Genomic DNA, 23,638 nt, shown 5'->3' on the forward strand with positions numbered 1-23,638 from the left:
TCAGTGTAGTTACCAGCAGCTCTGGATGAGCAGACAGGTTTCCAGGTTTAGCATGTTGCTTTGGAGGGAGTAGTTCAAGTCTGCTGTGCTGTCAGTTGTTCGTACCTAGGTTCCTCTTCCATGAAAGCTTGGATCATACTCAAATACTTGGTGGTTTTGGATAAGGTTGCCGGTATATGAGAAAGTCTTTTGTCCCATTTCACTGTATTTTTACGAGAACAAAGTCATGGAGTTTATTATGGAAGCTTTGATCATATTTAGAAATTTTCCTGGGAAATTTAAGATGCACTGTGAAGTTTCTGTTAATTTCTAAGAATAAAAAGTTATTTGTCATTTGTAACCATGTCCTCCAAATTAACAGAATTCAGTAGAAGGATATTCTTAGAATATCCTTCTTGGACAAAGAGGCATGAGATATTCTTACCAAAAAAGGAGCTAGTTTGCATATCAGGGTATAGCAGCTCCCTTTTTTTTTTTCCTTTTTTTAAACAAGGAAATGCTCCTTGTTTGTTGCTGCTAGAGAAGTATCTGCCCTAAGTGGTGTTGCATAAATGCACTGTGTCAGATGTAAAATTCCTTCAGAGGTTCAGCAGTTTTGAGTGCGTTTCCACTTTATTCAGTAAATGACCCTTAACGGAAACATGCATAGCTCAGGGTTTGCAAAGATTACATTCCTATCTGCTGTTTTGTCATTATCATAATTAAAATTCATGTGTGAGTTGTTGCTTGAACTGGTATTATGATAACAATGGCTATTTTACTGTGCTAGTTGGTTAAATATTTTTTAAAATAAAAGGGGGAAGGCATGCTTGTAATCCTCTATCCAGACCTGGTAGAATCCAGGTGGTAAACAGCATTAATGGAAGCTCTGAAACATAAAAATCTAGGAAACATAAACACTACCAAGTAACCATAATAAATGGGGAACTTGCTAGTTTTACTGTTGAAGAGATGATACATGTAAGTGATCCAGTGGTAACGCTTTTGTAATATCCATTATCCTTTCTTAAAGGACCAAAAGACTTATTGTGGATGTGATACGAACACAGCCAGGGGATACGCTCTTAGAAATTTTAGAAACACCAGCCACTGCACAACAGGTAAGTGCTATACTCTGCTTGAATAGAGAGGAAAGCACACATTTTATTATGGCTATCTGAAAGCCTTAACAGATCTCTGATAGCTTTCTCCACTACCTTAGATGAACAACACATGAAATAATTGTTGCTGGTTTTAGACTACTCAGGTTTAGAACCTTCAAAATATGAGACTTGCAAATTTTCTTTTCCTGTATAATTGGTAACAGCTTCAGAGGAAGAAAAAGTCTTGCTGTCAACCAGCACAACCAGTATAATTTTATTTTCTTTACCTTTTCTGTAAAGATGGTTGTTTTTCTCCTATATTATAATACAATCAAATAGCCTGTGGTGGCTCCTGCTAGTTTGTTTTTTTTTTTTCTCATGAACTTCAGTATCTCAACTCAAGTTCCCTTACACCTAGTTTATTTGATTAAGCAATACAAGTAACATCTGCCTAGGGAACTGCTGCTATCCTTGGTATGAGAATTGAGTGGGAAAAGGTCCCAGCTGAAAACCTTTATAGATTCTGACAGACAAAGTTCCACCTCCCTAATGTGCACGTTTTAGCTGTGTGTGTGTGCAGGGGACTCCTGTGAGATCTGGAAAGTCTTCATCTTCCCACAGCAAGTGAAGTTATTGGGTCATCTGGTTGATTTTAAATGTTTTGTTTAACTCGAATACACGATTGTTACTTAAGGTATATCAAAGGCATAGTGAATGGAGCACTTTCATACCTGTGGTAAGAGGATGTAAATAAAGCCTGTACCTTGATTCCTGATAATCTCCTTTGAGAACTGAATGTACTTTAACTGTTATCATGAGCTGGGTAGTAACTGCTCTGCATTTTTGCTTACCCAGGACTCTGAGCACTTGAAACTTGTAGAAAAACGTGCCATCTTGGATTCCAAAACTCCAGAGAAAATGAAGAACAGTCAGTCTATTTTTGAAGATGGGCAGCTACCAATAGAACAAAAGAAAAGGAAAATTCAGAGAAATCTCCGGGCATTGGAACAAGCAGGACTAGTGTCTTCAGCAACTAAGTACCAAGAAATTATAAATGAGATTGCTAAGGTAAATTGAACATGCTTCCCTGTATACTCATAGGCATCATAGGCAAGCCTAAATCCATTCCAGATAGAGATGTAAAATTGACATTTTCTGAAGAATGCTACTCTAAATCGTGGAACTATCTATATACAAAACAAATCATCTTTCTTTTACTGACAAAAGAAGTAAAAGACAGTAATCTCATGTATAACTACCTGAACTGGTAACATAAAGCTGTAGGCTTTGTTACCCAGATCTAATATTGGTACCGCTTTAATGTCTCCAGTACAATGTGTTTCAGTATAGCATTTTATTAAAAGGAATCAGAATTACCCATCAGTGTTTCTGTACATCAGTGTTCCTTAATGTAGTTTTGGTAAGGTATAGAAAGAGAGTAAAAATTCCAGAACATTCTCTGGCTGGTATTAATACTGTTCTGCTATGGTTGGCAGAACATGGGAATAGTGGCCCCCATGTGGGGGCTGACAAAGTGCCAAGCTTGTTATTTATGAATTCGCAAGTCCTGTTCCAAATCCAAAACAAATACTGGTTGTAAGAATCTTAGTACTTGACTATTTTTAGTTACTCATGAGTAATATTGGATTATCTTTAATTACTCACAAGTAAATTGCTCATAGATCACTTGAGTGGTTTACGTATTATTAATATGTATGCTTTTAAAGTTGCAGGTAAATTTTGATATATAAACGAATAAATTATTCACGTGAGTTAAGTCTCTAATATAACTGTCATGTTGCACCTGCTCTGAAGTGCAGTTTTAAAGCCCTGCTCAGTTCATGTGCTTGCATCTGCTTTTATTTGAGACAAAGAAATACTACATATGTATTCAATGCCCCATTCTTTTTTATGTCTTATCTATAAGCTCAGATATTTTGTTTTGAGTCATCAAGGCAATCTGAAGATTGGGATAAGCCATAGGACTGGAAGGTGTTGGTTTTGTTTGCTTGTTTGTTTGTTTTTTCAACTACCTCAACCATTACCTTCAACTCAAACTCTAGTTTAGCAGAAGCTAGTTCTTACCCAGTGGAAGCCCAAGCTCTCATTTCTTAAGTCTCCCACCAGAAACTATCTGTAAGTAAGCTTTCATTTGATAGCATAAAGATGATGTCTTCCTTATGTCTTCTCTGTCTGTCATACCCTGGAGACCATAGCAGTGTTCAAGACACCACTACCTGTGTCCATGAGTAGCAATGTCATTATTGTCTTCAGTACAGTCATGTAAACTGTAGCACTCTCTACTGGTGCCGTGTTTGTGGGAACCTACTTGAAAGCTCATGCTTTCTCCCAGTAATTAAGTGAGGCTATGTACTCACAGATTTGGATAGTAGTAAGCTGAGACTTTTTTAAATATAAAAGTAATAAACCGATTATTTCAATAAATTTATTTAGGATATCCGGAATCAAAGAAGATACCGACATCATCGAAAAGCTGAACTGGTGAAACTCCAGCAGACTTTGAATGCACTTAACTCTAAGACAGCATTTTATGAAGAACAGATTAATTATTACAACACTTATATAAAAACTTGTTTAGACAACTTAACAAGAAAGTGAGTTGATTCTTCTTGTCCTTTAAAATTCCAGTGTGTTTTTTCAGGAGGGTGGGGCAGGTGTTAAGTCTGTAGCATGAAGTTTTGGTGCCAGCAGATTGACAATACATGGACTAAAAAGACTGGGGGAGCTGTCACTGTGACCACCCGAGACAAATGCTGGAAAGTAAAGTCTTGTATTTATTTAAAGCTGCCTTACAGAAGCTGGAGAGGTATGCATGTCTTCAATATATTTAATGGGTACTACTCTGCAAATCCTCATTAGCATGCTTTGAAGTTTTATTTTTAAAATGGAGAAAGGGAATATAAATGAATATAAATATAAATTTTACTTTTCAGCAATGGTGCAGTTATTTGAGAGCAAGCCCCTCTACCAATGTCACTGAAGTGTCAGAATGAAAACATCTTATTGACATGAAGAGGAAAAATTAGCTCTAATGGCCTTTTTAATAAGGCCTCTAAATCTTATGTAACACCTGCATCACCGTATGCCTACAAATTCCTGTTTTAAAGTGATGATTGTGAAGGTTTTGGATCAGGGCTGCATTTCACAATAGAGTTTAAGTGCTAGAAAACACTGATTCAAAATAATTCAGAATAATTTTGCATAATTTATTCAAAATAAATTTTTAGATTACTCATTGTGTACTAAAAATCCCTCAAATTCTCAAGATTTATTTTAATGTTAATTTTGTTCATTACTAGAAGTTCAAGAAGTCAAAGAGTGAAGGAAAGATAAATATGGCTAGAAGAGTAGCTGAAGTATACAAGACTTGGTACCTAAATCAAAAGCCATTTTTCTTCTCTTCCTAGAAATTCACGGAGGTCGATTAAACTAGATGGAAAAGAGGAGGCAAGGGGAAGCAAAAAACTGAAACAGACCTCATTGAAGTACACAGCTGCACGACTGCATGAAAAAGGTGTCATACTAGAAATTGAAGATCTTCAAACCAACCAGTAAGTTTGGTATAAAACAATCCAGAGCATTTTCCTAATCAACAGCTACTTTTGGGGTTTAGATTTTGTAAAAAGAGATCTTCATACTTTCCTGTGGTACATCGGAATGTAAAAGTCTGCGGTAGTTTTAGAAGAATGATAAAACCTAATTGTCCTAATTCTCCTTTTTCCTTTGTAATGTGCTATATGATTACCTTGGGAAAGTGTTTGAATAAGCCTGTTTTGGCAGTAGCTTAGATGGAAACAGTGCAAATCCAGCAGCACGCCCCCTGCTCATGACTGATTTAAGCAGTTGTGGCAGTTTTTTTGTCATGTACTGACAAATCACTTTCATAGAACTGAGTAAATACCACATTTTTCTGCATTTTTACCACATTTCCTCATTACAGCAAAGTGAAGGGATGTGGTGGTTTAACCTCCCTTTTGTATCTACCAATTTTGAGGCCATTGTCGTGAGAATCTTCCATCATTTGCATCCTTCCATCTGCCTTCTGCATGGAAAAACATTTTCCAGATTGCAGGTTTTTTTCCAAACTATTTAATCAGGCAGAGGAAAACATGAGGCAAACTGAAACCAAGGAGTATATAAGCACACTCAGGAATGTCAGAATGAAAATCTGGGTTCCTTGTTCCTATGCTGCCTACCTCTTGGTCGTCTTTTTCCATGAAATCCCTACAGCCCCTTTTTTTTTTTTTTTCCCCAGTATAAAAGACTTCACTCCATACTACATGTGAAGCAGAAAGTCTCCAAACAGGCATTGCAGTAGAGATAGAAGGGTTCTTTTATTACACAATCTACACTGCTTATGGTCAAAGATCTGTTGTGTTCTGCAGGCTTCTTCCCAGAACTGCCTCTGAACTGCACAGCATAATCAATTACCTGTATTTTCGTTTCAAGGTTTAAGAATGTGATGTTTGATATCACACCTGGAGAAGAAGTGGGAGACTTTGAAATTAAAGCAAAATTTTTGGGGGTTGAGATGGAAAAAGTGCAGCTCCATTTCCAGGTAGAGTTTGAATCTTGTTGCTTTGCTTACAGTCACAAGTGCATTTCCTCTAAATATAAACTACTTGATATTTTTAATATACAACTCAATGAGCACAAAGCAGCAGATGGGGGAGGGGAGGGAGATTAACTGTATGATTTCTGTAGCATGGTGAGCACAGACTTAGGTTAATGTGTATACAGGACAAATGCACAAAACCCAGTGTCACATCAGTGGCAAGCAGCAGATGTGAAGAGAAAATGAACATAGACAACAGTATTTCTTCTGGCTTGCTGTTGATGACAATCTACAATTTGGGATCTAGAGGATGTGGAATGTTTTCTACACCTATCTGATAGTTGCTTGCAATTGTCTAAATTGTGAAGGACTTGAGTTTGAAATGGTTATCACATGACTAAAAATTACCCCCTTTGAGGGCAGTAAGGTATGAATTCAAACAGAGGCTAATTATTTTATTTCTGATTACAGGATTTGCTTCAGATGCAGTACGAAGGTGTGGCTGTAATGAAAATGTTTGATAAGGCTAAAGTGAATGTGAATCTGCTCATATTCTTGTTGAATAAGAAGTTCTATGGAAAATGAGTGTTTTCAAATACCACATAGATGTGCATCCATTAGTGGAAAGTCTATTCAGTATTTTTTTGCTTTGAAACATTTTAGTTTGTCATTGCAAGCTTTTTAACTTTAAAAAAATCCTAAAACACCAAAAGTTCAGAGGAATGTACGCAGTGCCTTTTCAGCATTGATAATGATGCAGAAAAAATAAGAAATAGGTTAAAGTTCCAGATTTCATTGGTGTTGGTACTTTCAATCAAAATGTCATTTATGACACGCAGCTATTGTGGTTGTATGGATTTTAAGGTAGGCAGAAATTTAATTTAGTTGAATATATAAGCCTGTTCCTATTAAAACACTTTAAATGACCTCAGATATATAATATGGTTCATATTAGACTTTAAGTATTTACCAAAACAGATCTTAACTTGTTTCTAGGGGATAGTTTGGATGAATATTTAGTTACATACTAAGCCTGTTTTCTGGCAGTTGTCAATTGTAAAGCAAACTTATTGTGCAATTCAAAAAATTTTATAGGTAATTATAAAGTGACAATAACGTCATACTGCACAAAAATATATTTTGTGATTCATTCCTACTAAATGCACTACTGCCTCATACAAAATGACATTTTGTACTTTCACAGCCTTCGGAGTGGCATTGGGGAAATCTAAATAGTGAACAGTTGTTGTTCATTTTGAAGTATTTGAATACGTAAATTGTGCCTGTCTTTTGTAAGAAAATAAATGCAGTAAAATCAGTATTTAGATTGTTGTTTTTTTAATATTCTTTGGAGATTGTTCTATATATAATAAATGTTACCTAATTAAATTGGCTTTGTTCTTGAATTTCTTTTAAGAGTCATTAAAGCAGATAGTAGTGAAAGAACTTCTTTCAGTGCTTTTATAAAGTTGAATCTAATTAAGCTTGATTATCCTCACAATGCACTTTAGGAAAGCTGCTCATCAGTGAAGACATCATGGCTTTTATGCCATTGATGGTAATGATTTTGCTGCAGTAACATCTACAGACCTGAAATGTTTGTAATGTGACAAACACATAAACCAAGATAAAATATTTCCTACTCTCTTTCCTCATGACAAACATTTTGAAAGATGGACAGTGAGGCATTCTGGAATGCATTATGAAAGCAAATAATTAACAAGTATTAACTCTGAATATAGCATAAAGCAGCATGAAGTCACTGGCAAATGTATAGACTACTAGTTTAGTTCACATACTGTAGTATGGTACTACACAAGCTGAAAAAAATTACATATACTGGTGATACTCATTTATGCATGAACACCTGATGCTTTAAAGCATCTAACAACCCTTATTAAAAGAAAAAGCTCTTCTGTGGTTTAGGGAGTTTCTTTTTGGGGGGTGGTTGTTACATATAAGCCATTTTAGCATGACATGAATACTTCTATACTAATACCCTGGTTCACTTAAAATAGCTGGACAGGAAGGTGAAAGCCACAATTGTACTTCCAAAGGAGAAAAGTGAATTGCACTTGAATATGAATCGAACTCACAATCTTTTGTTTCCCTTTTATTTGTATCAGATTTAACTAATCCCTAAAGATTCTTATATTTTTGATCATTTCTAGCCTAGTAGGCAAATCTGCACAAATGAGATGTTAATCCTAAAACCAGACCTTTGAGGTAATGTTTGAAAAGCCTAGGGCTCTCCTGGTTAGACATACTAGAGCCTCACACCTTTTGAAGGAGCACATCACTCCTGGATATGTTGTTTCTGTAACGCACTTGACACATCTAGTAACAATTCTAACGCAAGCATCATGTTCCTTGGCTATTTCCTGGTGCATGCAAGCTTAGGAAAGCTTATTTGGTCCCCAGGTAATGACATTTATTAAAGTCTGTGCACTATCACTCACCTTTTCCAACCATTTCTTGGGCTTTCTGCTCTTCTAGTGCACATCAAAGTGTAATTTCCATTTAACTTTAAACTCCTTTAGAAGCTTTCTTTCTTACTAACTAGTTCAGTTTAGGGCCTTTTCATTGGACAAAGAATGAACCCTGCTAAACAGAAGTGACCACAATGATTCCTACCTAAATATAAGATTGCTGGTAGCACCAGGTGCCCCACACCATGCAAAAGAGCAAAGTAATTTTGTGCCCACCTGCAGCTGTCCTATGCTGCTGACACCTACTAAATAGACAAAAAGGAAAGGGAAAAGGGTTTTCAGAGTCTGCTGTACACCTCAACTTGAGCTCTTGAAAATTAGGCATGACTTAATGAAATCAGTTACATTCATGAAATGGTCTTCACAGAATCACAGAATCCGAGGGGTTGGAAGGGACCTCGAAAGATCATCTAGTCCAACCCCCCCTGCCAGAGCAGGGCCACCTAGAGTACATCACATAGGAACGTGTCCAGACGGGTTTTGAATGTCTCCAGTGAAGGAGACTCCACAACCTCCCTGGGCAGCCTGTTTCAGGGCTCTGTCACCCTTACAGTAAAAAAATTTTTTTGAATATTCAACTTGAACCTCCTATGCTCCAATTTACACCCATTACCCCTTGTCCTATCACTGGTCACTACTGAGAAGAGCCTAACTCCATCTCCCTGACACTCACCCCTTACATATTTGAAAACATTGATGAGGTCACCCCTCAGTCTCCTTTTCTCCAAACTAAAGAGACCCAGCTCCCTCAGCCTTTCCTCATAAGGGAGATGTTCCACTCCCTTAGTCATCTTAGTAGCTCTGCGCTGGACTCTTTCAAGCACTTCCCTGTCCTTCTTGAACTGAGGGGCCCAGAACTGGACACAATACTCCAGGTGCGGCCTCACCAATGCAGAATAGAGGGGGAGGAGAACCTCTCTAGACCTACTAACCACACCCTTTCTAATGCACCCCAGGATGCCATTGGCCTTCTTGGCCACAAGGGCACATTGCTGGCTCATGGTCATCTTCTTGTCAACCAGGACCCCCAGGTCTCTTTCACCTACACTGCTCCCCAGCAGGTCAGCCCCCAACCTATACTGGGACATCTTGTTGTTCTTCCCCAAATGCAAGACTCTACACTTCCCCTTGTTGAATTTCATCATGTTTCTCCCTGCCCAACTCTCCAGCCTGTCTAAGTCTCTCTGAATGGCAGCACAGCCCTCTGGTGTGTCAGCCACTCCTCCCAGCTTAGTGTCATCAGCAAACTTGCTGAGGGTACATTCTATACCCTCATCCAAGTCATTGATGAAGATATTAAACAACACCGGTCCCAGCACCGACCCCTGAGGGACTCCACTAGTCACACACCTCCAACCAGACTCTGCCCCATTGACTACAACTCTCTGACTCCTTCCTTTCAACCAGTTCCTGATCCACCTCACTACCTGATCACCAAACCCATAATTGATCAACTTATCTACAAGGATGCTGTGAGAGACGGTGTCAAATGCTTTACTGAAATCAAGATAAACCACATCTACTGCTCTTCCATCATCTATCCACCTAGTAATTTCCTCATAGAAGGCTATGAGGTTAGTCAAACATGATTTACCCTTGATAAAACCATGCTGACTGCTCTTGATGACTCCCATGTCCTTGATATGCCTGGAGATAGTGACAAGAACAAGTTGTTCCATCACCTTTCCAGGGATGGAGGTGAGGCTGACCGGTCTATAGTTACCCGGGTCCTCCTTCTTGCCCTTTTTGTAGACTGGAGTGACATTTGCTATCCTCCAGTCCTCAGGCACCTCTCCTGTTACCCATGACTTACTGAAGATGATGGAGAGTGGCCTAGCAATGACCTCCGCCAGCTCCCTCAGCACCCTTGGATGCATTCCATCTGGACCCATCGACTTATGGATGTCCAGATTACTCAGCTGATCCCTAACCCAATCCTCATCTACTATGTCTAACTCCTCATCTATCTCGACTACTTCTGGGGCTGAATGAATCTGGGGCTCATGTGGAAACCCCGCAGGAGTAAAGACAGAGGCAAAGAAGGCGTTCAGCACCTCTGCCTTCTTTATATCCTCTGTCACCAGGGCTCCCAGCTCATTCCTTAGTAGAAAGACTTGCACTGCTGGTGCAAAACCTGCAGAAAAAGCCAGTGTAGCTGAATAGAGTCTATGCACAAGTTGCCATCTGAGGAGAAAAACATCTTTCCTTGAAAGATTTGCCAGTATCTCAACTTTGTCTTCTATAACAGGTTGTAGTGAAAAGAAATTGTAATAGACAGTAGTTTTAGTCTGTTAGCCCTGCGGTTTGGATTTCCTACCACATGTCTTTTAGATTGACTAAGAGTGCTTGGCTCCTGACTTAGTTTGTTTTGGAATGTATCCATTCTGATAGGATCCTGGAGCTCCAAAACTATTCACAAAATTGCAGAACAACATCTTCCTTTAGCCAAGCAGACAGAAACACCATCACAAGTCACAGCTTTGTTCTGTTTCATTTTGCACTGAAAACATTTTTAGCTGTCCTGTTACAAAAACTTTCCTCTCACAGCAAATCCAAAGAACGACAGTCACACTTGCTTTAAAAGAATTCATAACTAGACAGAGTACCCATTCCAGGTTCTTCTAACCTCATCGTCTCTGAGAAGTAGCAACCCATCTCATGTGTATGCTAGAGTAATCTGTGTATTAAATAGCAGGTAGATGGCTTGTTTCCCAAACAGTAATGATAGCCATCTTACCAGATAGCTGTAGGCTTTTTTGATAGACCTAGTGTGTTTAAGAAGAACAAAATTTTATTGCTTTGTATGCTTCTGCCAAAAAAAAACCCACAAAAAAACCAAACACAAAACCAAACCAACAAAAAACTAAAGGTCTGAAAAAGTTACAAGGAGTTAAAAAGTTGTAACTGTTAGAAGCTTTTGGAGTCATGTACTCTTTACCTCCATTGCAATCAGTTTATCTAGGGAAAATGTAGTAATTGTTTATCCCTCAGGCCCTGACCCACTAGTTAAGGCTTCTTGAAATTTAAGAAATTATCAAAACGTATGCTCTTCTTAGGTCTGGTACAACATTTACAAATACACGTTTATTTTAGGCAAGAATGATATTTAATCCACCTCTTTTTTGCATTTGTCTTCAGAAGTTTTGTCTTTGAGTATGTTGATAGAGCTGAAACTACAGGATACCCAAGAATAGCTTCACCTTCTCTTCCTAAATACATGAAAATAAAGAATCTCTGTTTAAACTACTTTCTGAATAGGTGAAGAATAGTTCATTATTAAGTACCAGGTGGTTTATGTAGGACCCCTCATGACTTCTGGATGAGAGACATGTAGAAAAGCTGGCCAGCTGTAGAATATTTCTTCCTTGCCCTTCCTCTACACAGATGGAAACACCGTAAGCAGCATGTAGTAGGATTACAGGAATAATATGGTGAAGACTTAAAACTAAGTAGAAACCAGTGTCTGCGAACAGGAATATTTATTTTCCATGTCTTATACTTTCAGTTCTGAGCAAAAGCTAGTGCTTCTGTAATAATAAAGGTACTTCATACATAGGAACAAGTTCTAAATGCTTCTCCTCCTCCCTTTTTTTTTTTTTTCTGTATTGCTGCTAGCAGAAAGATATACAGCTGAGGATGGGACAGCATACCCTAGCAAACCAAAGAGTGTCCACTTGTAACGCTTTTGACTGTGTTACAGGCCTAAGAAATAATAATGCAACCAAGCCAGTAGTGGCAGAAGTATTTTCAAAGAAATTATCCTAAATGATAGCTGCAAAGCTGCAAAAATATTTCCCTGTATAGCCTTCATATAGGTTTCAGTTCATTCATTGAAGGGCAGCTCTGAGGGGCAGAACAAGCTCTTTTGTCCACAGCACATGGCACTACAGTTCAGGAACAGCACCACTTCCCCAGGGGTCTTGCAGGAACAAACACTGTAAAGCTTGGTAATGAATCACATTTCATAGAATTGTAGGATCAACGTGGCTGGAAAGGACCATCAAGATCATGAAGTCCAACTGGCAGTCCTACACTACCTTAACCACTAAATCATCTCTCAAAGCTCCACATCTACTAATTTTAACACCTCCAGGGACAGTGACTCCACCACCTCCCAGGGTAACCAGTTCTAGTGCTTCACCACTCTTCTGCTGAAGAAATTTTTCCTAATATCCAATCTGAATCTCTCCTGGTGCAACTTGAACCATTTCCTCTTGTCCTGTTCCTAGTCACTGGGGAGAAGAGGCCAACCAACATCTGTCCCACTACATCCTCCTTTCAGGCACTTGTAGAGAGCAACGAGGTCTCCTCCCCTCAACCTCTTCTTCTCCAGGCTGAACAGCCTCAGCTCCTTCAGCCTCGCCTCGTAAGACCTGTTCTCCAGACCCCTCATCAGCCTTGTTGCCCTTCACTGCACCCTCTCCAGCACCTCAATGTCCTTCCCATCCTGTGACACCCAAAGCTGCACACAGTACTTGAAGTGCAGCCTTACCAAGAGTAGCATGTCCTGTATCTGTAGTCAGCTTACGGAACCCATGCAATACAAGCAGTGTATTGTCTATTTAATACAAAGCAGACCTATGTAGTAAGGACCTTCTCTGAATAAGCCTCATCTTTCAGTTATGAGTAATGCAGATACAACTGACCTCCTAACTGTGGTCCTGCGGGGAATTAGCAATCTGTACCACACGAACAAAGTTTGGCAAACTTTGCCAATACCCCATTGCTCAGTACCTCCTGCTCGAGCCCACGACTCCTTTTAACTTCTCAGCAGGGTGCCAGACCGTCCCGATCGCGCTTCCCCAGAGCGAGGAACTCCGGCCACGTTCTTAGGCTGCCGGGGGGACGCCGGGGGTGCCTTTGCACCTCTGCCTAGCTCTCCCTACCCCCTTTCTCACCCCAACTCCCCCCGGGCCAGGCCCGGCCCGGCCCGGCCCTCCTCCCCGCCCCCGCGGCGAGGCGGGTGCGCAGCCCCCCCCCCCCCCCCCCCCAGCCCCCACCAAGCATCCTCCGCCGGGGAGGTGGGGCAGGACGGCGCCGCCGCCTCCGCTGCCGCCGGAGGAAGGTTCGGCAGTCCGGGGCGGCCCTTCCCAGTCCCGGCAGCCCCAGCCCGCCGGCACTCGCCAGCCATCGCGACTCGACCGCACTCCTGTCCCCCTGCGCTGTCCGGAGGGAGCCGCCCCCGCCCCGGGCGCGGTGGCCATGGGGCCGCGGGTGCTGTCCGCTCTGCTCTGGGCCCTCTTCCTCCTGGGCTGCCCGTGCCCGCCGCCCGCCGCCGCCCGCCTGGGTGAGTCACCGCTCCGCCCCGAGTGGGGCAGCAGCCGGGGACGGGAGGGGAGGGTGTAGGCGCCTCCAGACCCCCGAGCAGCAGCGCTGCTGTCCCGGGTGCCGTCCCCGGGGCAGGGGTGGCCGGGCGTCCCGGCGGGGACTGAGCGAGCAGCCCGAGAGTCGGGCACCTCCTTTTGCCCGAGCAGCGGGGCGCAGGGTCGGGGGAAAGCGAACCCAACGCGCAGCATCCTTGGCCTCCCGCTTTGCAGTTTCCATTGGAACTTAGGATCGAGTTTTCTTTGGCAGTCGTGAAACGCTGCTGTAGGTTTGTCCTAGCAGCAGCAATAGGACACGCTAAAAATACAAAGTTAGCCTAGGTAAAGGAACATCAAGACAGATTCTTTCTGAGAACTCTTAAATAAAGGTAATGGTATTGATCTGAAATGCGTAGATCTGAGAAAGATTCAATGCCACAGTAAGATTATTGATGATAACGGTTTACAATTGTCCTATAGCTGAGGAGGCATCCTGAAAATAGCAAGTGAGATGGGCTGGTGCACTTCTTTAAAAATGGGCTTTGCCTTTTGACAACTGTTTCAGAAGATAGAGTGCCAGCAGAAGTTTGTGTTACCTAAAAGTTTGGAATATCTGCAAACTCAAAACACTTCAGAATTTCTTCATCTGCTCCAAGTAGAAGTAGTAGAGAACTTCGATCCACCTAACTCAGAGGTTGTGGACAAGGAAGAAAGGAAGGAAGGAAGGGAGGGAAGAGAAAGACTTGCAGGCAAGTAGCCTTCTAGTGAGTTGTAGTACCAAGGGCAGGATTATGCATATAGATATTAGCAATATTTTTTTTTCTGTCAAATTCAGTTTAGTGTTTCTTTTGACCACACAGTGATCATAGTGCTGCTGTACAAATAACTTAGCCCTATGGGATGCCTCCTTGGAAGATTCAGTTCAAGCTCTAAATACAGAAAAGAACTGATAGAGGAGCAGCTAAGGGAAAATTTCAGAGCATGGCATATTTTGACTTTAAAAATGAAGGCTGAAAGGGGACAGGGCTAGTTTTAGTGATTATATCAGGAGGGAAGTATCAGAAAGTGCAATTTTTGTCTAAGTATTTCAGCACAAGGGCAAGTGTGAATTAAGAGATAACAGTCATGTTCTTACTGTGAGTCTAAGAAAAGTCTGCTGTAAATCTTGCTTTAAAAGAAAAAACCTGGGGCGCATGTACAAGATAAACTGCACATGTCAGTGCTAGAAAAAAAAGGTACTGTTGGGTTTTGCAATTACAGTCTTTATTAAAGAATATCTGCAATCACACTGTTTGCTGCCTTCTTAGGAAATGATTGAAATACTTGCTGTATTACATCACTGGGAAAGTAAAAGTTCAAAACAAGTTACTTTATGTGACGTAGAACCATTGAAGCCATCTGAACATGTCTTCTGCTCTCCTTGTGCTTACTCCCACTGTAATCCCATCACTGTTACAGAGAACATGCCCTGTTTCCACCACAGTGTACTTCATTCCCATCACCCACGCACTGCTGTAACTCCTCATCTGCTCTGCTGTTGCACCTGTAGCTTCTCCCTTGCTTTCTCCCTTGCTTTTCCCTTGGTCCTTAAGTATCCATAGTTACCACATTACTGAGAGGTGCTGTTCTGTACGCAGGTGAATGAGCAATAGCTTGGCAGTGGGTTGGCTCTTGTTCCTTGCAGATTAGTGATCAGATGCAGCTGAGGTGATCGGATGAGGTCTGAACCTGCATGGAGTTTCCTGTGTTTGGACACTGGTAGATGGATAAAGAGATGTTATCATTGCTTGAAGCCAGCACCTGTAGTGAAAGAGATTGAGAAAGGAAAGTGAAAAGGACCAGACATCTGGTTGCAAGAAAACAATACTTCAGGAAAATGTGTTCAAATTGTTGCTACATCTCTCATGAAATACAAAAGGAATTCTGTATAAATGGTGATGTCGGCTATGGAAGATTTTTTTTTTAGGCAATACAGTTCATTTTTACAAAGGCAAATCCTTATCTGTCCTACAAGATTGTGTCTTACCATGCTTATAAATATGTCTGGCTTGCACTTAACATTCTGTCTATGGATTCCTAATTTATGGGCTTCTGAGTAATGTAGATTTTAAGTGCTTGTCACTACAGATTATACACAGAGGAGTTAAGAGAAACCAAACTTTTTGTTATAAGCCAACAGTATGAGTGCAGCTGTCATCAGTAATGCCCAGAAATCCTGATCAATTGCTGTCTAGCAGCACATAGGGTACATTTTTAATTGGTCTGAGTAGGAGCTTCTGATTAAGTTTTCCACCTCAGAAAGATATCCCTTATGACATGAACATTGCCTATTGATAACATCCTGTCCATAATTATGTGTCTACAGAAATACTTTCCTATTTTTTCCTGGGCCTCAATAGGGCTTTTTAAGATTGGTTGAAGCCATCATATTTTTGTTATTCTCCTTTCACAGAACATTATGTGCAATAGACCCTTGTATATAAAGTAGACATAAAAGGAAAATCACAAAATAGTTCTGTGTAAAAGAAAAGCAGTATTATTCACAGTAAGCAAATGCTAATCGTGAAACCAACAATATGTAGTACTTTATGGAAATCACCATAGTATGGATATTGTTAAAATCAAACAATTCCAAACTTACTGAACTTTCTCCGTAAATTCTTAGTGTTCTTGTTGGAGAATCTGTACAAAGACCAAGGTAGCAAAAGAAAACTGAAGGCAATTTGAATATTGTAGCGATTCTACTTAATTTTTTACTTTCAAAGCCCTGATTGGAAGTAAAGAAAAGAAGGTTTGTATATTCCTCTGTGTCTTGACTGCAAATAAATCTGAATGCTTTATTTGTTCTTAGTTTCTTAGTCTTGCTCTTACCTATCTATAGTTTACAAGTACTTTGATACACCTGTTAACTCTGTCATATCAGCAATGATAATATGATTATTCATAAAAATAGTAATCCACCAGGTCTGACCTTTTCCTGAAGGATTCATTGACAGCCTAGCAAAAACAGCATCACTGAACATTTATGATCATTACACAAGCTTTAGCTCTGTTTTCCTAACAGATTATTTGTATTATCAAATATTACTTAAACTGCAGTGAAATATGTGCTAGATGAATCATACATTCAGCTTTAAAACAGATGGAAAGGAGCATCTAACAGATTCTGGTGCAGCTGTAGCTATGTAACAGTAGTTTTAAAATCTTTTCTATTGGGCTACTCTATGTGCTGCCTTGTATTATCCCAGCTTATAGTAATGCCCATTTCCCATTACTGACCTTTATATTTATTGTCGAGGTTAATTAAGGTATTTTTAAATAATATGTCGTAATTTCAATTTCTTTCTTTCTGTGTATAAATCTTTGATCGTCGTCTTTTTCAAATACTGACACAAAAAGGAATGCGGACCTCAAGACAGTAACTATCTTTCTGTTTCAGAAAGCATGAAATAAACTACTTTTTTTTCCTAATAATACACAGATGCTGTCATCCAAATGTACAAGCAGCTTTGAGAAGGGAAATAACTTACATATGGCTGTCAATCTTTTAAATAAAAGTTAAATTGAATTTAATCAGGAAAGTTTAAAGCCCCACTCTCTATTTTGTCACGTAGTAAAGAAATAGCAGGCTTGAGGTTCTATTGCATTTTCCCATAGAGCTAGAATGCAAGAACCTCATGTAATTCATGTCCCTCACATAGTTCAAGGTGGAGATGTTGAACTGAGCACAGGAAACAGTATAGAGATGTTGTAAACAGCATTGAAGTTTGACTCTGAACTTAGAAAGTCTTTGTTTATACAAGGAACACAGCTTTCACCGAGTAAAAAATCTAATTCTCTAATTCTAGAGAATTTTAGCTAAACTAGTCATAGAATGGTTTTGTCCTGAATAATTGTAATAGGATTCTATCTAAGTTTGATGATGGAATAATGCCTATTCTAAATCCTTTCATGTAATAAAGTCAGCTGCAGGAATTCATGCTATAATAAATATTAGCAGAGTTCAAGTAGCTATAAGCAATAGCAAAGACAAAGGTCAGTAATCAATAAAAATGACTGGCCCAATTTTAATTTTTTTCCTTTACCATGCAGACAGCTTTTTCATTCTGTTCTAAGTTAGGAGTCACTAAAAAGAAACAGGTCAGGTTAACACTAAGGGCTTCCACATTAAGTATCTTAACCTTTGTCATTAAGGTTCAGTGGCTCTACTGGCTTGCTCACTTGTTCTCAAAAAGTGAGGCACTGCAGCACTGTTGGCTCAGGTGAGTGCAGATGAAACCCTTCAGAGTTCACAGATACTGAGATTAGAGAGATGCTTGAGAGAAGCACCTCAGTTACCAGGTCATGCGGCAGTCATCTTGGCAGTACAGTTCAGATTGCCTCATCAGTCTCATTTCCTTCTGTGACTGTGCTTAGTAGATGAGGGGAAGACTGTGGATGTGGTCTGCGTCGACTTCAGCAAAGCCTTGGGCAAAGCCTTTGACACAGTCTCCCACAGCATCCTCCTGCAAAAGTTGGCAGCCTGTGGCATGGACTGCTCAGGGAAGCGGTGGAGTCCCCATCCCTGGAGGTGCTTAAGGAAAGGCTAAATGTGGCACTTAGTGCCATGGTCTAGCCTATATGGTGGTGTTAGGTCATAGGTTGGACTTGATGATCTCAGAGGTATTTTCCAGCCTCAATAATTCTGTTCCTGGCTTCAGACACAGGTTGACCCTCTCTCTCATCAGGTATTTATATCTGTGTTCCTAAAAACCAGGCCTGCCTGGCATTCCTAAAAATGGTTTGTACTGGACATGCCAGAGGTACTGTTTAAAGTCTTTCTCACTATTAGTGATGTCTTTACCATAGAGACAAGCACAAGAAATTAATTTTTATTCTAGTCCTCTAAAAAGAGATTAATACTTTTCATGTCAGTTGTGACAGATACCTGCTGCAATAGTGATTAAGGACTGGAAATCATCTATCTGATATCATCGACACACTGAAGTTAGAGGTGTTAAATATAACTTCCGCTGCACCTAAACTGCTGAACTAGGACCTGACTCCTTAAGCCATCCAACTGCTCATACTAAAGTTTAAAAATAAGGTTAAAGATTAAGAAACTATATTTTTTGCCCTTTCTTAGTGTTATCTTTTAGGTGGCAGGAGACATGCTGGTACAAACTTTTTTTTAATGCTCTTCTATACAGACATTGAATCTTGCATACTTTTGTGCATTTGTTTTTCAGTTAAAGTATTCAGTTGTTTCTCCTGCAGTCAATGCAGCCAGCACCGAGGCTGAAATTATCCTACAGCATCTGTTCTTTGGCCTGCAGAGGCTGCAGTCTTTTTTTCTTTTCTTTTTTTTTTTTCATATGCAAACCATCATTTCGAATGATTCACTTCTTTTGTCCCCTCTGCCCCTAGAATGCTTCTGTGACACAGCATAATAGATACAGCACAGCAGCTTTTAAAAAAATCTCCAAATTTATCTACCACTCCTCTGATCTCCCCTCACAATCAAGTCTGAATTTCACCAAAATTCAAGCTTGGCAGTGCCCTTCTGGCACAGCCTGCAAAGGGAGCTAACTGCCTGCATAAACCTACAGCTGCTCCTCTCTTTGCCATATGCTTTCTTCAGATGCTTTTGTTCTCATCTGCATAAAAAATTGGCTTAAATTACTGTAGAACAAATAACTGCTTCTAACAAGTGGCAGCTGAGACACTGGTGAATCATGCCTATGTTACTTTCAGCTCACTGATTTAAGCTAACACACCTTGAAATTTGTTTTAGTTGTCTATGATTCAACAAAGGATCAATTGCACAGCTAGAAAGGTTGATGATTACTTAAGTAGTAGCAATACTCTCGCTTCTGTCTGACCATAATATGTTTGAATTATCCTATGCCTAGCTAGATTAAGCCAAATATGAACATTACAATCTTCTAAAATTCTGAAAGTATCTCCTTTGAACTTTTGTTTGGGTCTTTTTACATTAATAAACCCATACCACACATTCAGTACTTTGTGGTAATGCTGAATTCCTAACTCATCAAAAGCTCTGTTCACAAAGCATAAATACTCTGTCCTGGCAGTTCTCAGTCACAGCCACCAAACTGCTGCAAAATACCGAGCTGTAGACTGAATGCTAGTGGCAGGTTTCAGAGGGCACACTAGATATGTGCTTTCCCTGATGATGCACAATGTGAGGTAGGGTAAGTAGAACTGGGGAAGTATTTCAGTGCAATCTCTTGGCTACCTGTCTAATACAAGAAACAGGTTGATCCATGTCTGACTTGAAAACTGCAATGTAAACTTCTGCCGTCTGCCTTGATGAGGGCCATTGTGTGGGGTAAGATGTCTCCAGAAATATTTCTATAACTTGATGTTTTAATTGCACTTTTAACTGTTTATTAGTTTGGTGATGTGTACTTCCAACAGTAACTCCTGTATGAATAACAGTATTTACACCAGCACCTCATGCCTCTTTAAGAGTCTCACAAAGATAGTTCAAGGGTGCTAAGCTTGCTGTTCTGTTTGTGTTAAAGTAGCCCAAAGAGAAAATAGATGAGATTGGGTCCTTAAGCACAGAGCGTCCCTACCATAAAAACAGAAGACTCCTTACCCAAACTTGTAACAGCTAAACCAAAAAGGACCAGGTTAATATCTATTGGCAGTCTACTCTTTGAATCAGGAATTAACCATATTAGGTTTTTTTGCAAATATGATCTTTTGCAAATATTTCCTTTTTGAAAGCTGATACTGCTTCCCCATAACATGTAAATATGTGCTTATAATTCCTAACACTTTCTTATTTTTCAGACTCCCCATATAACAGCAGCATACCCAGTGTCAGAAGTTTTGTATTTATTTTTCCAAGTCAGCAGGATGACCCAATACCTATTGAAGGGGATGCTGAAGATGACTTGGAAGCTGGATCAGGAGCCACCAATCAGACTGCATCATTCCCACGTGAGCAACGAACAGTGTCAGTGGAAACAGCAAGATACCTTACTAGTCCCTGGCTGACACAGTTTGTTCCTTCAGTTTACACCCTAGTGCTTGTGCTTAGTCTCCCCCTGAACATTACAGCAATAGTCGTGTTTCTGAAAAAAATGAAAATTGAAAAACCAGCTGTAATATACATGCTGAACTTGGCCCTTGCAGATGTCCTGTTTGTAAGCGTGCTTCCGTTCAAGATTTCTTATCACTTTTCTGGAAATGACTGGGTTTTTGGACCTGGAATGTGCCGTTTCATCACTGCTGCCTTCTACTGTAACATGTACTGTTCAGTAATGCTTATGACAAGCATAAGTTTCGATCGCTTCTTAGCAGTGGTGTATCCCATGCAGTCCCTCGGGTGGCGCACCTTACCCCGTGCCGCCCTGATTTGTTTCATCATATGGCTTGTAGCAGTAGCAGGGGTTATGCCTTTCCTCATCAGAGAGCAAACGATGAAAATACCCACGCTAAATATAACGACCTGCCACGATGTGCTAGCAGAATCTGAACTTCACGGCTATTACGTTCATTTCTTCTCAGTCTTCTCTGCTGTGTTTTTTGTAGTGCCATTTATAATTTCAACTGTCTGTTACATCTGTATCATTCGATGTCTTAGTTCTTCTACCATCGTTGCAAAACAAAATAAGAAGACACGTGCCTTGTTTTTATGTGTGGTTGTTTTTTCTGTTTTTGTTCTTTGCTTTGGACCAACAAATGTCCTCCTATTAATTCACTATATCCATTTTTCTTATGACAATAGCTTAGAGTATCTCTACTTTGCCTATCTACTCTGTGTTTGTATCAGCAGCATCAGCTGTTGCATTGACCCCTTTATTTACTACTATGCTTCTTCTCAGTATCAGAGACAACTTTTCAGTCTCTTCAGTTGTAAAAAGGCTTTTGATCCTAACAGTAGCAACAGCACTGGCCAGTCAATGTCTACTACAAGTAGAAGGGCTACGTGCTCTACTAATGTGAATAATAGTGTCTACAGGAAATTACTAGCAGTGCATGCTTAATTTTTAGGAATTTTCATGAAGAAAAAAAAAAATAGACTTCATCATGTCAAAGAAATGCAAAACTTTAACACAAGTTATTGTACAATACATAATTCTATGGCTTCATTATAGTAACGAAAAAATCAAATAATGACTCTCCATATGTATATGTACAGTTTCTGTAAATAAGTTAATGTAGAGGGAAAAGCTAATTTCTTAATAATAGTTCTTGAGTGTTATTCAAATAAAGTCCTTTTTTCAGACAAAGCCTTTGTGTTTTAAATTCAGTTTATTGCAGGAGGTTTATCAGGTTGATTAAATTCTTACTTCTGGAACAAATCCATTTAGTCTGTATTTTCTGGTGAAAGTGAAAGTATATTCCCAGGCCTTTTTTTTTTTTTTTTTTTTTTCCCCCCCCTTTTTGTCATTATTTCCAAAGTTATCTGTAAACTTCATTTTCTTTCATTTTCCTATCTTTGTTTTGTATCTTGGACACTGAATCTGTTTAGTTTACAAGCTTATACATTCCACTGCAAAACAGTCTGTATGGCTTTAGTAATGTGAGCAACTGAATGCCAGCTGTTGACTGGTGAGATGTGTCAGGGGAGATAATTCTCAGCAGCTAGAACGAGCTTTTTTATGTGTGTTCCTACCATTAGTGTACAGTAGGCATGAGTTTAGGACTTGAAAATATCCTTTATCCCTGCCAAGTCTGGGGTATTTTTATATTATGTTTTTATCTACTAAGATTGATGTGGTATTAAAAGTCCTGTAGCTAGCTTCACTCTGTGTAGCATTTTTTTTTACTACAAGGGATGGTAAAGCCAAATAACAGAGTTTGGTTTTAGAAACAAGCATGTAGATAATAGGACTCTAGATGAATATGGAAAACAAACTAAGTAGGGGTTTGGTTAATGTGGGATTTGCCACAGGAATCTGCCAAAAAGTATAGTAATAGAAATAAAGCTGTCTTCAGCCATGCACAAGTGAAAAGAAACCTAACTTTCTGCATGCAGCATGAGAGTGAGAAGCTTCTGTTTCACCATGATCTTGTTGGTTTGTGTCTGTTTCATAACAACATAAATAAGTATTGCACAACCAGGGTCTCTCAATATTTTTGTTCTCAAGTATTTGCCACTTTCTGAGGATATGATAGAAAAAATACTTCTATATGTAGACTATAGAGCTAAAACCCCACAAATGCTTATGACACATACTGAGTTATGTTCTTACTTTGCTTAATAGCATAAACCACTGCCTGACGGGTTTTGGTTTTCAGCAAAATGCAAATGCATCTTAAAACTGTGAACATCTGCTTCTTGTTGGCAGAAAAAAATACCTCAGTGCTTCCTGTAGTTGCAGGCTGGAGGACTGCTTCTTAGATCTGTTAATGACTGGGGTTTGTTTCAAAGTTGTGATACTCTTTCTGCAATAGTCTGCTTTGCAAGGAGAAGAATTACTAGGAGGGAAGGAAATGTACATGGAAAACAGCTCGGCAATCATAGCAACTATTTACTTTGTTTTGCTCTGTGGTTAGCTGGTTTCACTTGTAACCTCTGTGTGCTTGAGAACATTTGCAAATGAGCAATCTCATCCTACCTTGTGTGGTGGAAGAATGGGTGAAGGCAAGTGTTTATCCTCACGGCTAAAAGCATCAACAAAGATCCAGGATATGAAAGACTGAAAAAGGTGTTACACATGTTTGTGAACTGGTATACCAGCTCTGCAGTGTACACTGCTGAAGCTGGGTTTGCTGATGATTCTAGCTTGCACTCAAATGAAAACAACAACCAGCCAACAAACAAACAAAAAAACGAAACACAGAAAACCAAACAAAATAACAAAAAACCCAAGCAAACAAACAAAAAACCCAAAACAAACCCAAAGGAACCAGGAAAGAGTTACAACACAGAACCTTAAATAAAAAGGACTCTCAAACCTGCATAGACTTCTTGACTTCTTGGTAACTAGTTATAGAGCTGAAGTTGCCTTTAGAAAATACTTTTATGTTGTCTGTGTTTGAGAACAGAGGTCTGAGGAATGTGCCCATGCAAATCCAAGGTCTTGCACCCGGCATGCTTGGGACAGGAAAAGCTAACCATCTCTTCATGCTTGATGCACCATTGCACTGCAAGCTGGGAAAGAAAATGAACAGCTTGTTTCAGGGGGAAGGAGTGAAAATCTGAGCAAACCAAATGAAACCCATCAA

General features: G+C 39.8%; 2 protein-coding genes across 4 annotated transcripts in view; both read left to right on the forward strand.

Annotated features, from left to right (window-relative positions):
* IQGAP2 (IQ motif containing GTPase activating protein 2) overlaps positions 1-7,041 on the forward strand; it is a 123,082-nt gene extending 116,041 nt beyond the window's left edge. For all 3 annotated transcript variants that reach the window (XM_030466972.1, XM_030466973.1, XM_030466974.1), the window contains 6 exons: positions 1,013-1,100; positions 1,938-2,150; positions 3,537-3,697; positions 4,511-4,654; positions 5,553-5,661; positions 6,130-7,041. In XM_030466972.1, the coding sequence (XP_030322832.1) occupies positions 1,013-1,100; positions 1,938-2,150; positions 3,537-3,697; positions 4,511-4,654; positions 5,553-5,661; positions 6,130-6,243 (829 nt within the window). In that variant the 3' untranslated portion in view covers positions 6,244-7,041. The remainder of the gene's footprint in view (positions 1-1,012; positions 1,101-1,937; positions 2,151-3,536; positions 3,698-4,510; positions 4,655-5,552; positions 5,662-6,129) is intronic.
* Positions 7,042-13,145: 6,104 nt separating this feature from the next.
* F2R (coagulation factor II thrombin receptor) lies at positions 13,146-21,482 on the forward strand. The gene is made up of 2 exons (XM_030467489.1): positions 13,146-13,434; positions 20,252-21,482. The coding sequence occupies exons 1-2, from the start codon at positions 13,350-13,352 to the stop codon at positions 21,448-21,450; spliced, it is 1,284 nt and encodes a 427-aa protein (XP_030323349.1). The 5' UTR covers positions 13,146-13,349; the 3' UTR covers positions 21,451-21,482.
* The last annotated feature ends 2,156 nt before the right edge of the window (positions 21,483-23,638 follow it).

Source organism: Calypte anna, chromosome Z (assembly GCF_003957555.1).
Source record: "Calypte anna isolate BGI_N300 chromosome Z, bCalAnn1_v1.p, whole genome shotgun sequence".
NCBI classification, from domain to species: domain Eukaryota; kingdom Metazoa; phylum Chordata; class Aves; order Apodiformes; family Trochilidae; genus Calypte; species Calypte anna.